The following is a 14,801-nucleotide window of genomic DNA, read 5'->3' on the forward strand; positions in this document are numbered from 1 at the left end:
TTAATTACTAAAAGCAAATGTACAAAATTCTAATATATCTCCAATTTCTTTTTTTTCTTTTCTATTTTTTTGAATTGGTGTGTTTAGTAGCACTATTTGTATTTAACATATAACAAGAAAATAAGATAATTGGTTGAGTTAAAATCAACCCTTTATCTAACATTTGGTTCGAAGATCATTTAACTTATTATTTTGTTTAATTTAAGATTTTAATTTTCAAAATTTGTTTGTATAAAAAATTTTTAACAGAATATGATTATTGCCGTTAGTATGACTAAATATCAATGTTGCCACATGGTAAATAAATTTCCATGTGGACTTGCCACGTGTATATAATTTTTTACCACGTTGCAGCCATAAGTCATTCTAACACCAATCGCCAAATTCCATTACTAATTTTACATTTACAAACAAATTTTTAAAATTAATATCATAAATTTAATAAAATAATAAAATCTTAAAACTATTGGATATAGGTTTACCCGACACATGTGAAGCGTGTGAGACCGCACAGGGAACGCGTGGATAAACCAAAGTAACACATGTGAACCACTCTTGTTTTAATTTGCCTTTGAAAATGACCCAACTTCCCATTAAATCTGTTTTCAACTTGAAATGTAAAAATCAAAATCAAACTATCGAACGGCGCCAACACATTTTCCCGCTAAAGCTTCAAAAAATTAAAGCTTCCCTTGGACGCCCGACCGTTATCCGCTCCATTAAATTTCCCGCACCCAATAAAAACAAGACACGTAGCTATATTTTCTTCAAATACCTTAATTATCCTTTTCCCCGGTAAATTCCCCCGCAAGCTTCTTCCAAAAATATTTCGAAATCCCGCGCTCATTCTGTCCTATAAATCACCTCTCTCTCCTTCTCCAGATTCCTCATCATCGAAAGCATTTCTTCAAGAACTCTAAATTCTGTTTATTTCCCAAATCACCCTTCGAAAATGCCTTCAATTCCAGAAGAGCCACTGCTCGCCTCGAACCCGGACCGGTTTTGCATGTTCCCGATCCAATACCCGGAAGTATGGGAAATGTACAAGAAAGCCGAAGCCTCCTTTTGGACCGCCGAGGAAGTCGATCTCTCGTCGGATCTACGCCACTGGGAAACTCTTACCGATGGCGAACGCCACTTCATCACTCACGTCCTCGCCTTCTTCGCAGCCTCCGATGGCATCGTCCTCGAAAATCTCGCCGTTCGGTTCATGAAGGAAGTCCAAATCGCCGAGGCTCGTGCGTTCTATGGCTTCCAAATCGCCATCGAAAATATCCACTCCGAGATGTATAGTCTCCTCCTTGAAACTTACATCAAGGACTCCAACGAAAAGAACCGGCTCTTCCACGCCGTCGAAACAGTGCCGTGTGTGGCTAAGAAAGCCGAGTGGGCGTTGAAATGGATCGACGGTTCGGAAACTTTCGCCGAACGGCTAATCGCTTTTGCTTGCGTGGAAGGGATTTTCTTCTCTGGAAGTTTCTGCGCTATATTTTGGTTAAAAAAGCGCGGGTTAATGCCTGGATTAACTTTCTCGAACGAGTTAATCTCACGAGATGAAGGTCTCCATTGCGATTTCGCTTGCTTGCTGTACTCCCTCCTCCGGTCAAAGCTGAGCGAAGAGCGCGTGAGAGGGTTAGTGAGGGACGCAGTGGATATAGAGAGGGAGTTTGTATGTGATGCTCTGCCGTGCGCATTGGTTGGGATGAACGGAGAGCTGATGAGTCAGTACATCGAGTTCGTCGCAGATCGGTTGTTGGGAGCGTTGGGGTACGGGAAGATGTACAATGTGGCTAACCCTTTTGATTGGATGGAACTGATTTCGTTGCAAGGTAAAACTAATTTCTTCGAGAAAAGAGTTGGAGAGTACCAGAAAGCGGCGGTCATGTCGAGTTTGAATGGAAATGGTGGGACCCATGAGTTCAAGATGGATGAAGACTTTTAGGGTTTTTATTTTATTTTTTCTTTTTTTTTTTTAATTTTACTTGGTTGGCGTTGTATTTGATTTTTATTTTTTTAAATGTCTCTTGCTTGATAAATTAGTTAAAGAAAAAAGTTATAAAACCTTCACTGTTCTGTTTCGTTCTTGTATCTTTTCTGCAGATGAATGCTCCAATTAGATATCAATGAGGGTAGTTTTGTAATTATGCAACAATTTGGGGAGGTTTGGGATTTGAAGTAGAAAAGGACATGGCTTATTCTTTTGGCCTCAAATTTTAAGAAGGCTGTATTTTTTCTTTATTTGGTGTCAAATCTTTGAAATTTTTCCATCAATGGCGAATGCCCAGTTGCAGAAATACGGGATGCTATCCAGGGAACAGTTGGTGTATCTCTTTGATCGATTCTCTGTTCTTGTTTCCCAGCGCGGTACTTTTCATGTTTTGTTTCACTGTGCTGTTCTTTATCCTATTAGTTGTCTGCCTAATTGGTCGCACTTCCCTTCTCTTGGCAGATGTTAAGAAGAGAATTGTAGAAGCTGTGGATGACAAGCAGGTTAATGCCATCCCTGATCCAAGTCTTTGGTTTGAATATCAATTCATTTTTCATTTTATAATGTGCTCTTAGCTTGTATAGTTAGGGATTAAGGGTTGAGAGGTTCAACTACATACATAACTGCCATTTGAGTCTTCTTCATTTGTGATAATGCAAATGGTTACCCATTTTTTCAAAATTTTAGTTCATCATGTTGGTTTAAGTGGGTTTCTTTTTAATTATTTATTATGTTTTTATTTCCTCTAAATATGCTTATAGCGTGTTCTAATTTTTGAAGTTGTATGCAAATAGGGTCAAGAGAAAATTTGTTAAAGAGTGATTGATATGCATGATTCACTTAATGCAATCCATTGAGTTGTAGACATGAAAGCAGGACTTTGTGATTCAGACATGATATTAAACTGTCTTACCTATAAAAAGTTCCTATGGGGATGATGTTGATTAGTTTGAGTCAAGTCTGTTAACTGCATTTTCTGAAACTTCATAAATCCTTCTACAGGAACCTGTTGCAGTTACTACTGCAATCCAGGAAGAGATTTTTTTGGAGATGGGGGTTGGTAAGTATGTTCTATTTTGAAATATACGATTCAACTATAATTAAGTTTTATATGATCCTATTATTGTTTTTTTTCTTTGAAAAATGGTGTTTTTAATAGACCAAGAGCTAGTAGGCCATAACAAGTCTTTATCCATGATGGACGAAGACTCCTATTGGCAAAAGAATCTAGCCTTGGTGAGAATGACGAAGAAAATAAATCAAAAGCTGCTCAAAAGCATAATCGAAACACTATACAAGTCTCTTGGGACTGGACGCAACTTCCTACACAAAATAGAAACACTAGACCTACAAACTTAGCTCGTTGTTCCCCATAGTCCTCCTTATTCCCCATGATCCTATTGTCGTTAACTCTAACCTATCTCTATGTTTACCTTTTCAGCAAATAGAGATTGGCTGTTGCATTTTAGTGCTTATTGGTTTTTTGATTTAACATATCATTAGAAAGCACATCCAAACCTCATGTAACTGTTGGTTATAGCATCATACTTAATTGAATAGGAACTTGTTCATTTACTCCATCCAGTAAGCATGTTTTCTATTGCAAAGATAATTTACTGGTAGACTCTCCGTAAATATCTCTTTTTAAACTGACATTGGATTTGAGGGTAGGGCAAAGTGATATTACCTTGTTTTGTAAATATGTTCAGAGAATTTCCCCGTCTTTGTTAATTTGAGAATCTAATGGTTTTCTTCTGTAGCTGTAATTTATATCAGTCTACAAGAGCTGAATCAAGTGATAGCAAAATCATTGATCTGCATTTGTCCTAGCTTTTGGCAGTGTTTTACATATAATTTCTCTGCTACAGATCCAGGTTTTGGTCTTGCATGCCTGGGAAAGGTGAATATGACTTATGAGAATGATCAGGATCTGATGATTCGCTATTACAGATTTGTTGCCAAGTAATCTTTCTCTCTCTCTCTCTCTCTTGGTGTGTGTATCTGTGGGTGTGTGTGTGAATGCACATGTGCACATTAACAGTTTTGAAGTTGTGACTTGGCTTTAGTTGCACTAATGTTTTGAAGAGGAAAATATTGCATGACCTATCATAAATGTTTTGAACAATCCACAATCATTCTTGGATCTGCAAGCGGGACAAGTCTCAGATGTAACTTCAGATATGTGAAAAACTCTGAGGAGGCTTTCTGCCGTTGCTCATGCACAATCTCGAGTTTCTATTGTATCAAGTCTGTAATCACTGTAACATGGTTGATTCATTTGTGTTTTGGTATAGTTTGGTTTATGTTTAGCAAAGGAAATCAAAATTACCTCCTTTTTCATGATATTGATATCTCGAGAGTGCTTCTTTGTATATAAGTGGCAGTTTAATTTCCTTCATCATAGAGTAGTTATATGTTGGTATGTGAGATTTGATATCTAGGCTTGCCAACACTTATTCCATGAAATAACAGAGAGGAGTTAGCCTGTGATGAAGCTGAGCTTGGACCTGAGGAATTTGCTGAAAAGCTTGATATTCAACAAAAACTACAGGAACAGGTAGTAACCTTTCAAAATTTGGTAAAAGTATGAAAAGAATACTGCTTGATTTCTTAAGCTGAATAAACTTTGCAGCAACTGGAGATGCTCAAGTACATGCGCAAATTTCACCTGGATGATCAATCTGCAATCCTTGAGAAGGTAGGTGCCTGCATTCTTATTGTTGTCCTATAGAGCCTAGAGCATTGGACCTTTAGGCACATGGATGACTTCTTTATTTTTCTATAAGCTAGGCACATGGATGACTTGTTTTGCTAAACTAACCTAATTTGTGAGGCGGCAACTTTTTACTTTGACATTCAGAGTGATGAGACTTTAAAAGTTGAATAAAACTAGGTGATCCTTATGGCTTGTTTCCTTGCAGTTACACAATCAGATGGAAGATGCTAATTTTGACAGTGAGGCGTCAATTTTGTCATCAGAGAAGATTCAAGAGATTGTTCGAAGGAGGGTGTCTCCTTTATTCAGACCAAGGTAAGTCTACACTTGATTTACTGTTGTCTAGCTTCACTGTTAGCCTGTTATATATAGGAATTGATGGTATATTTCAGTGGTATGTTTAGTTTTCTCAATTGATGTCTTGGTCTATTGGGTTGACAGATTGATGAACTAAGAATCCAACAGTGTAATGCTTCCTGCTTCAGTCTGCTCCATCCTTGAAGTGATACCATGATTTGTGAATCTTCAAGTTCATAGTCCATTGCCACTGCCAGAAGGCTCTGTTTAACATAATCTACATGAGTCCAGCTGTTGTCATCCCAAGAACAATTAGCGAAATATCCTGGTACAGAGATGCCTTTGAGTGGGTTATTGTTTTAAAGCAAAAACTGATGAAGCTGTTTTCATCTAATCCTATGTTTTTTTCATTTTTATCTTTGAGTGGGTTATCAATCACAGTGGTCTGTCATGTGAAAATACTTGAATCTTACTGGAATTTTAGATTGAATATAATATGGCATGCATATGTAGCAATGACATATGTAAAGATGGCATGCATATTTGAATCTCCTAAAAATTTATTTGATCAATTTAACATTCGAGGAGATGGTTGAGTAAATATGGTAATGGGTATGTAAACAGGTATTTGAGATGTTGAAGTAAGATTAAGATATTTCATAAATAGTTCGGTTAAAGTACAGCTAGTAATTTAATTAGAATATTTGTTATTCGAATATGATTATAGATAATGAATATTTTCAAATTGATTTATTTTTTTGAAGAAAAAATTTATTTTTATTTGTACATTATTTTTTTAGTGTATGTATTATTTATAATTGATAAATTATTTATTTTAATTTATAAATTATCTAAATATAAAATTTACTTTAAATTTGTTAATTTAATTTTGACTAAAAAAATGCATAAATTAAAATTTATTTCTTATTAAATGTTGGTTGAGTTTTATATAGTGTTTACATAATTTTTAATTAAACAAGTTTTGTAATTAGTACTCTATGTTACGATTTGTCCATGAAATGATATCTTTTAAATTGAAAAATTACTAAATCTTCTTCCTTCTCATTCAGACGTGGATTGCACCTCTAAATAATTTAGTGACAGCAATCACATGTAAAATCATGGTTTCATGGCCATACACTAATTTGCTAATATTAAAAGATTGAAGGTAGGTTATTACATTATTTTCAATTTGAGAACGACAATTAACAATTATATATAATTTATATAATAAAATTCTAAACTTCAATTATTTTAAATATTTATAAAATAAATTTACGTACGAGTTACTTTAGATTTTAACTCTTTTATGTTTTAAATATTTTGATTCAAATAACTTACCTTTTTGTATTAATTTCAACCGAATTAAGTTTTTTTTTAAATAATATTATATAATGTTAATTATTTTTATAAAAATAAGATTTAAAAATGAGAAACTAATATATATATTTTTTGGAATAATAATATATATAATGTTTATTTTAAATTTTTAAGTAATTTTGAGTTCAATTGAGATTAAGTTTGAATTTGAAATTTTAAGTGTCTGTTTGGTAATTAAAAAATAATTTGTTGAGAAGAAATTTTTTTGGTGTAAAATATTTTATAAAAAAATTTAATTTTTTTGTTATTTGGATAAACTGTTGAAAACATTTTATATTGTTTGAATGGTCATGTGAAAATCACTAGTGAAGTTATTTAAGTGTTAAGATGATAAATAATAATTGATTATAAAACAATGATGTCATTTGATTTTCACTAATTTAAGATCAAAATAAAAATATACAAAAAATAGATAAAATCAATAATAATGTTTTTTAAAACATTCAATTACGTATCTATAATTATATATAAAAAGAATTGTCTTATTTTTACGTCACGTGGAGTGATAGTTTTGTGTCATGTGGAGCTCTAGTTGATTAACACGTGACTTGGTTAAATTTAAAGGCTTCCAGACTTGAGTTTGGACTTTGTGGACTTGTTTCGCTTTAAACATGCAGGCTTGAGGTCAATTTTTTGTTTTTAAAATCTTCAATTTCTTAGTGTGATCTCTTTTCATCAATTCTTATTTCCCACATAAATTTATAAATTTTTCTATCAATTCTGTTACTTTATTTTCAACCAGGAGCTTTCAAACCAAGGATTACATTCTTACCTTTCGCCTCAGTCATACTTTTTCTAACGGCTTTGAGGTATGGGCTATCCATTATTGTTGACCCATAAGATTGAAATGGTAAAACCTGGATGGATGAATGGCCTGTCAACTTGGTAGTAAATATTGCTAGCTGCCGCACACCTCATTTGCATCGTATGGGTATAGACCAATAGTACTTTTATCATCTGCTTTGTATAGAACTCAATGCTTTCTTTAGGTAAATTATTTTTTTTAGATGAAAAATAGTTTACATCAATTAAGTTGTTTGGATTTGGTTAACGGGTTTGAATCTGGTTAATGAATGTTTATAGATATCAATTAAGTATGCTCATATCTGAGTATTTTATTTAATGATTAATGTTGTATCTGAGTATTTTATTTAATGATTAGTGTAATATAATAGTTTATACTATCCTTAACTCTTATACAGTGTTAGTATCTCATTACTTTTTAACATAAGTTTATAAAAATATCAATATTTATCTGTAAGATATTTATGTGTATTCACTATAAAAAAAATCAATATTTATCAATTATTTAAGATATCCAAAATCTATAATTATATATATTCATCAAATGAGTATCATTGAAATAATTTTTATTATAATTATTAGTAAGATTTATACAATTTATAAATAATAAATTTAATTGCATTGAATAGTTTTATTAAAAATTTTTTTAATTTTATAATATTGAATAATTTAAATATTAATATTTAAAGTTAAAATAAATTTTAAGTTAAATATATAATAATATATTTTTTTATTTTTTAATTAGTTTAAGTTAACTATTAATATTTATTAAATTTTATTTTTAGACTTAGTATAAGATATTTTCTTATGCTCCTCGTAGACATAAGATATTTTCCGTATTCAATGACCCTTTTTTTCATTGACTCGTAGAATGTTTTACATTTAAAATAATTTTTTTGCTTTCTAAACAAATATAAGTCTTGAAAATATTTTTAAAAATTTATTTTACATCAAAACAAATGAAAGCTAAGCTCAAATTGCTTCATAAGTCAATACAAGAGTTTAAATTTTAATAAACTATTGTTAATCAAGTTTGATAGAATATCAATAACCTTATCTTCCACCACCAAACTATTGCTACAAATTACATAATCAAGTATTGTTAATCTCGATTCTAATTTCTATCACCAAAAGGAAAAACCAATTCTCAATTCTTTCTTTTCAAGTAAGAACCAACCTGAAGAGACTTGAATCACAACACTGGAGAAAAAGAGTCTTGTTCTTATTAACTCTCTCAAATAAAAAATGTGTAAGGAAGAGAGGAAAAGATATCTAGACAATGGAAGAACGTTGAATCTAATTCTTCATTCTGTTCTTATCAAAAAATAAACCTTACAACTGTTTAGTATTTATATATATGGTTAACTGCTGCATTAACTACACTTAACTAACTAACCATAGTTTAGATAACTGATATATAAACTATTGAACACGTGCTCCACCTGCATGCTTCTCACGTGTATGTATTTTCATTCTTCTTTCTTAACACTCCCCCTCAAGATGAGCATGGATGTTCAAAATGCTCATCTTGCTTAGCAAAAATTGGAATTGCCTTGGTGAATAAATCTGCAAGTTGGGAATCTGTCCGTATATAACTTGGTTTCACAATCCCTGCAAGCACTTTCTCTCTAATAAAATGACAATCCACTTCTATATGCTTTGTACGTTCATGAAATACTGGATTTTTACACATGCTTAAAGCTGATTGATTATCACAAAACCGATCAACTGCATCAGAATGACTAACTCCAAAATCTTTCAAAAGAAATAACAGCCAAATTATTTCACAACAAGTAGTAGACATGGCTCTATATTCAGCTTCAGTCGAACTCTTTGCGGTGACACTTTGCTTTTTCGATTTCCAGCTTATTAGGGAATCACCAATGAATATTGCATAACTCGTGACAGATTTTCTTGTAGATGGACAACCAGCCCAATCACTATCACAATAGGCTCTAAGCTGTAACTTTGAAGATGAAGAAAGTAGTATGCCTTGACCAGGAGAACCTTTCAAGTATTTTAATATTCGATATGCTACCTGCAAGTGCACATTCCCTAGTCTATCCATAAATTGAGATAAAACTTGCACCCCATACATGATATCAGGCCCAGTGAATGTCAAATATAATAATTTTCCAATTAATTGTCTATAATTGGAACTATCTGTCAATAAATCATCATCACTAGCTATGGTGAGTTTATGACTGTAATCAATCGGTGTAGATGTAGGCTTTGCTCCCAATAAGCCATGTTCCTCAATTAAGTCTAGTGCATATTTTCTTTGACACAACAATATACCCTTTTCTGATCTTGCAACTTCTATTCCGAGAAAATATTTACGTGCACCAAGATCCTTTAGCTTGAACTTGGATTTCAAAAACTGTTTTACTTCATTTTCAGATTGCATAGAAGAACTAGCAACTAGTATGTCGTCAACATACACCAACAATGCAACAAAACTACCATCAGCAGTGGTTCTAGTAAACAAAGAATAATCTGATCGTGACTGTAAAAAACCAAATTGCATTAAAATTTCTGTAAATTTAGCATTCCATTGCCTATAAGCCTGCTTAAGCCCATAAAGAGATTTTTGAAGTTTACACACTAATTTTGAACCAAGTGGGCACTCCCCCTTAGCTTCAAAACCTTGAGGTATCTCCATATATACATCTTCTAAAAGATCACCATGAAGGAAAGCATTATTAATATCTAATTGGGACAACTTCCAACTATGAACAGTAGCTAAAGCAAAAAAAAATCTCGCTGTGGTTTGCTTAGCTACAGGGCTAAAAGTATCTTGATAATCAAAACCCTATCTCTGATTGTATCCTTTGGCTACCAATCTAGCCTTAAACCTCTCAACACTGCCATAAGCTCTAACTTTAACTTTGTAAACCCATTTGCAACCTATAGTCTTGAAATCAATGGGCATAGGTATAATAGTCCAAGTCTTGTTCTCAACCAAAGCATCTAACTCAGATTGCATGGCATCTCTCCACTATGTATGTTGGATAGCTTGTGAATAAGAGTTAGGTTCAACAATATGAGACAAAGATGAGGTAAATGCTTTGTGGTTGGAAGAAAGTTGATTAACAGATAAGTATTTACTAATTGGATGAGCTGTGACAGCAGAAGTAAAGGAGGGTAATTGACACTGGTAAGTTTCTAAATATTTAGGAACTTGTCTGATTTTGTTACTTTTCCTAAGGTTCGGATTGTGTGATGAAGGGGAAGATGGAGTGGTAGAATTAGAATTAGAAGAAGCAAAAGAGGGTAAAGAAGAAAAAGTAGGTTCTACATTAGTGGGAGGGATGATATTATCTGAACAAGAAATATCATATGATGGTATAGGAATATTGAAATGATGTGATGAATTTGTATCAACATGGCCTTTATCAGAATTTTGAAATGGAAAAACACTTTCATAAAATATGACATTTCTTGAAACAAAACACTTATGAGCCTTTAGATCATAAAGCTTGTAACCTTTGACACCTATAGGATAACCAATAAAAATGCATTTCTTTGCTCTAGGGTCAAATTTCTGCCTATTGTGAGTCAAGGTACTAGCAAAGAACAATGAACCAAAAACCTTGAAATGTGAATATGTAGGAGGTTTATGAAATAGTAGCTCAAAAGGTGTTTTGTTTTGTATGGTTGGTGATGGTACTCTATTAATAATATGAGTTGCAGTAAGAATTGATTCTCCCCAGAATTTTATTGGCAAAGAAGCTTGAAAAAGAAGAGCTTTAGCTACATTTAAAAGATGTTGATGCTTCCTTTCTACTTTTCCATTCTGTTGTGGGGTGTCAACACAAGATAATTGATGCACAATACCATATTTGGAATAAAAATCAGTCAAATTAAACTCAGAACCATTATCAGACCTTAATTGTTTAATTGACTTTTCAAATTGAGTATTGACAATTTGATAAAAAAATGGAATGATAGTACTAACTTCTGACTTTGACCTCATAAGAAATAACCAAGTGAATTTTGTGTAATCATCAATAATAGATAAAAAGAAATGATGACCATTCAATGTAGGTGTTCTGTATGGTCCCCATATGTCAACATGTATTAACTCAAAAGAGGTAGTGGTAGATTGAATATGAGATGGGAAAGGCAATTTCTTTTGTTTGGCTAATGGACAGATATTGCATTGAAAATCATGCTAAAAATTCACATCAGAACAAGACATGTGGATTTGTTTTATTCTTTGTGAGGAAACATGTCCAAGCCTATAATGCCAAAGATAGAAATTGCCACTCAAAAATTCACAAAAACTAGAACAAATAGTTTTGGAAGGTACTGTAAAACCATAATTGAAATTTACAGAAGAGTTTGAAACAACAGAATTAAAATTGTCAAATTTGTGACACTTTCCAAGAATTCTGTCCTTCGAATTTGTTGGTATTTGTGCACTCAAGAATCTTTGCATGATGTACAGCCCATTGACAACCTTAGCATGACCAATCATTGTCCATGTAGGAAGATCCTGAATGAGGCAGGAATTGTTAGTGAAAAGTAAGAAATTTTTCTTATTTTCTGTTAACTTACTAACTGACACTAGATTAAATCTAAAGCATGGGACAAACAAGACATTTTCTAACACCAAGCCTTCTGATAAATGAGCTGTACCTATGTGGGTTACTATGGCTTTGGTATTATCAGGCATTTGCACAAACATGTTATGAACTGGTTTAGATGTCCTAAATTGATGCAACGTACAAGCAATATGATCTGTAGCTCCAGTGTCTATTATCCAAGTGTCAAATTTCAGATTTGGTATGATGTTGGTAATTGAAAAACAACTATGTTTTGAAATCATACCTACTAAAGTCAAGTTAACAAGTGAGGGCTTATTCTGCTATTTAATTGCTGAAGAACACTCCTGATCATTTTCTAAACCATTTTGCTCAGTGACTAGTGCCATCAATTTCTGAATCTGATCTTTGATAAGAGATAAATGTGTAACTAGGTTTTCCACTACATCATCAACTTGTCCATTTCCTGAACATGCAACTGCATTATTAACTGATGTAATTCCACTCTTTTTGAAACTCCCTTTAGACTTAGTGAATTTAAAATCTTCTGGGAATCCTATGACTCGATAACATTTATCCTTTAAATGTCCCTTTTTCCCACAATAACTACACACAAGTTGCATATTTTTCTTTTTCTTTCCATCAGAAGCAGAAACCATGGCAGATGCCTCAACTAAAGGCTGTGATTGTAAAAGCAATGATCTTTGTGATTCCTTCGAAGAACAAGATTATAAGCCTCATTAAGAGTTGGGAAGGGCTTGAGTATCACTATTTGTAATCTTAAAGCTGAATAAGACTCATTCAACCCATTAAGGAAACGAAAGACAATGTCCTTATTGTGTTGGTCTACAAATTTCTTGAAGCAATTGTGGTTACAGCCACCACATTCACAATAAGGAAGAGGCCTGAAATTTCTTAACTTTTCTCAAATGGAATTCAACTCAGTAAAATATTGATCTACTGATCTGGTCCCTTGTGTGATATTGCATAACATGAATTGAAGATTACAAATCTGTGAGTCATCTGGTTGAGAGAAACGCTCTTTCAATGTCTCCCATATCTGTCAAGCAAAATTCATATAAAAGACTGTTGATGCAATTTCTGGTGAAAGGGACTCAAACAGCCAAGCCAAGATCAAGTTATTACACCTGCTCCAATAACCAAACATTTCATTAGTTGGTTTGGGTTCCCCAATTGATCCGTCCACAAAACCAGCCTTATTATGAATGGCCAGTGCAAGTAGAAACGAAAGACTCCAAAATGCATAGTTTGCAGAAGTCAACTTGGGATTTATAACAACAGAACCATGACTATCAGATTGGTGAATGAAATATGGTGAGTGAGGGTCCTCAATTGGAGAAATGGAGGTTTTTGATGAAGAGACAGCCATTCAGCATATCAATTAAAGAGATAAAGCAAATCCAATAATAAGATTCGACTGGGTTGCAACAAAGATGTAAAACCCGATCCTATAAATACATGTCATGACATACATGCATTGAGTAGCATGTTATTACGCTAGAAAAACACCTAAGAATAGACGAAACCCGATATTGTACCTAACGGTACACTTAAATTGAATTAACCTCGAACTAGTTCAAATAAGGAATTGTAGGATGAAATTTTAATATTTTATAGTCCAAGAATGACTAAAAAATGATTGTTGCGGAGTTCGAGGGTTTATTTGGGGTAAAATTAGAAATTTTGATGTTAAGGGGCAAAAATCGTCATTTTGCCACCTAAGATAATAATTTGACCATGGAGTAAAATTTTTGACCAAGATTAACTATTTGGAGTATAATTTAATGATCGGAAGTGAAAAAGTTTAATTCTGGTGATTTTTGGAGTGTAGGGGCAAGATCGTAATGTTGCCACCCACGGACAAAAATTTGAGATTTGAGAGAATTTAGATCAAATATGACAAATTGGAAAATGGTATGATTATAAGGGATGAAAAATATGTCTATGGGCAATTTTTCAATTTTTGGGGCAAAAATGTAATTTTTGACTTTTACGGGGGTAAAAGTGTAAATTTTAAAAATTACTCCACCGAGACTTTGGATAAGTCTGAGAATTTTATCTAAGCTATGGATATGTGGGACAAGTGTATGGTGAAAATTTGGAAACAAATGGATGAAATTTTAAAAATGGGCCAATGGGAAAGTGACACGTGGCATTTTTTTAATGAAATAATATTATTTTAATGAAAAGTCAGCCCATTTAAACCCCATTTTAAGTGCTGGCCGGCCATAAGGAAGAACAAGAGAGGAAATAGAGAGGAAAGGAAGAAAAAAAGAAAAACCAAAGAGAAACAAGAAAATTCAAAGGGAAATTCGCGGTTTTCGACCGTTTACGCGTCTAACGGTAAGATTTTTCGATTTTAGCTTGATTTCTACCTTTCCTATGCCTTTATTTCCATTTAGCATGCTTGAGGAGAGAGATCAAAAAGTGATATCAAGGGCTGGACGAAATTCTAGGGGAGAGAAATTGAAATTTTTAGGTTTTGATTTTTAGTTAAATTGATAGTTTTAGTTAGTTAAATGTGTTTAGAAATTAAATTGGGCAAGAAATCATTAAATTTTCACAATACCCACTCTTGGCTGGATGCTCAATGCTGTACAATGATGATGAATTGATTTTATTCTAAGGAAAATGAAGAGAAAATGATGAAAAACGATTAAACGTGATAGAAAAACAAAGTAGAAAATTAACCGAGTTAATGTCCCATTTTTGGCCGAATTTTCCAAGGAAGGGAGTGAGCTGATTTTGTTGTTTTTAGAAGGTTATTGGCTGATATTTAATGGTTAGAAATGTTGGAGAGAGAATGGGATGATTTAGAGCTAAAATGGAGCGCGTTAGCAATTTATCGGGCAAAGTGCCAAAAATAGGTTAATACCGCGTTTAAGCCGTTTTAGGCTATTGCATTTCATACCATGCATTAGTATAGGATTTAAGTTAATTATATAGTGATTTAGCATCAATGTGATGAATTGTGTAAATTTTTGTAATGTGTCTAGGAGGAGAGCCTTCCGGAAAAGGCAAAGAAGTCGTACCCGACGAGTAGTGATCG

The 14,801-nt window shown here is 33.1% G+C and overlaps 3 protein-coding genes across 3 annotated transcripts; 2 read left to right on the plus strand and 1 right to left on the minus strand.

The window, feature by feature from the left end:
• LOC18601017 (ribonucleoside-diphosphate reductase small chain) lies at positions 877-2,078 on the plus strand. Its single transcript, XM_007031821.2, has one exon. The coding sequence runs from the start codon at positions 953-955 to the stop codon at positions 1,940-1,942; it is 990 nt and encodes a 329-aa protein (XP_007031883.1). The 5' UTR covers positions 877-952; the 3' UTR covers positions 1,943-2,078.
• LOC18601018 lies at positions 2,115-5,548 on the plus strand. Its single transcript, XM_007031822.2, has 8 exons — positions 2,115-2,364; positions 2,450-2,490; positions 2,990-3,047; positions 3,856-3,949; positions 4,460-4,544; positions 4,620-4,685; positions 4,909-5,018; positions 5,145-5,548. Exons 1-8 carry the CDS (start codon positions 2,271-2,273, stop codon positions 5,155-5,157), a joined length of 561 nt encoding a protein of 186 aa, XP_007031884.1. The 5' UTR covers positions 2,115-2,270; the 3' UTR covers positions 5,158-5,548.
• On the minus strand, positions 8,680-9,846 carry LOC108661540 (uncharacterized mitochondrial protein AtMg00810-like). The gene has a single exon (XM_018118960.1). It carries the CDS (start codon positions 9,844-9,846, stop codon positions 8,680-8,682), a length of 1,167 nt encoding a protein of 388 aa, XP_017974449.1.

This window comes from Theobroma cacao, chromosome 4 (genome assembly GCF_000208745.1).
Source record: "Theobroma cacao cultivar B97-61/B2 chromosome 4, Criollo_cocoa_genome_V2, whole genome shotgun sequence".
In the NCBI taxonomy this organism is placed as follows: Eukaryota; Viridiplantae; Streptophyta; class Magnoliopsida; order Malvales; family Malvaceae; genus Theobroma; species Theobroma cacao.

Bases quoted from the DNA above. Each gene is read 5' to 3' on its own strand.
- LOC18601017 (XM_007031821.2), top strand. From the start codon at position 953: ATGCCTTCAATTCCAGAAGAGCCACTGCTCGCCTCGAACCCGGACCGG.
- LOC18601018 (XM_007031822.2), top strand. From the start codon at position 2,271: ATGGCGAATGCCCAGTTGCAGAAATACGGGATGCTATCCAGGGAACAG. The intron at 2,365-2,449 runs GTACTTTTCATG...TTCTCTTGGCAG, and splicing joins TGTTCTTGTTTCCCAGCGCG to ATGTTAAGAAGAGAATTGTA. The intron at 2,491-2,989 runs GTTAATGCCATC...ATCCTTCTACAG, and splicing joins AAGCTGTGGATGACAAGCAG to GAACCTGTTGCAGTTACTAC.
- LOC108661540 (XM_018118960.1), bottom strand. From the start codon at position 9,846: ATGGAGATACCTCAAGGTTTTGAAGCTAAGGGGGAGTGCCCACTTGGT.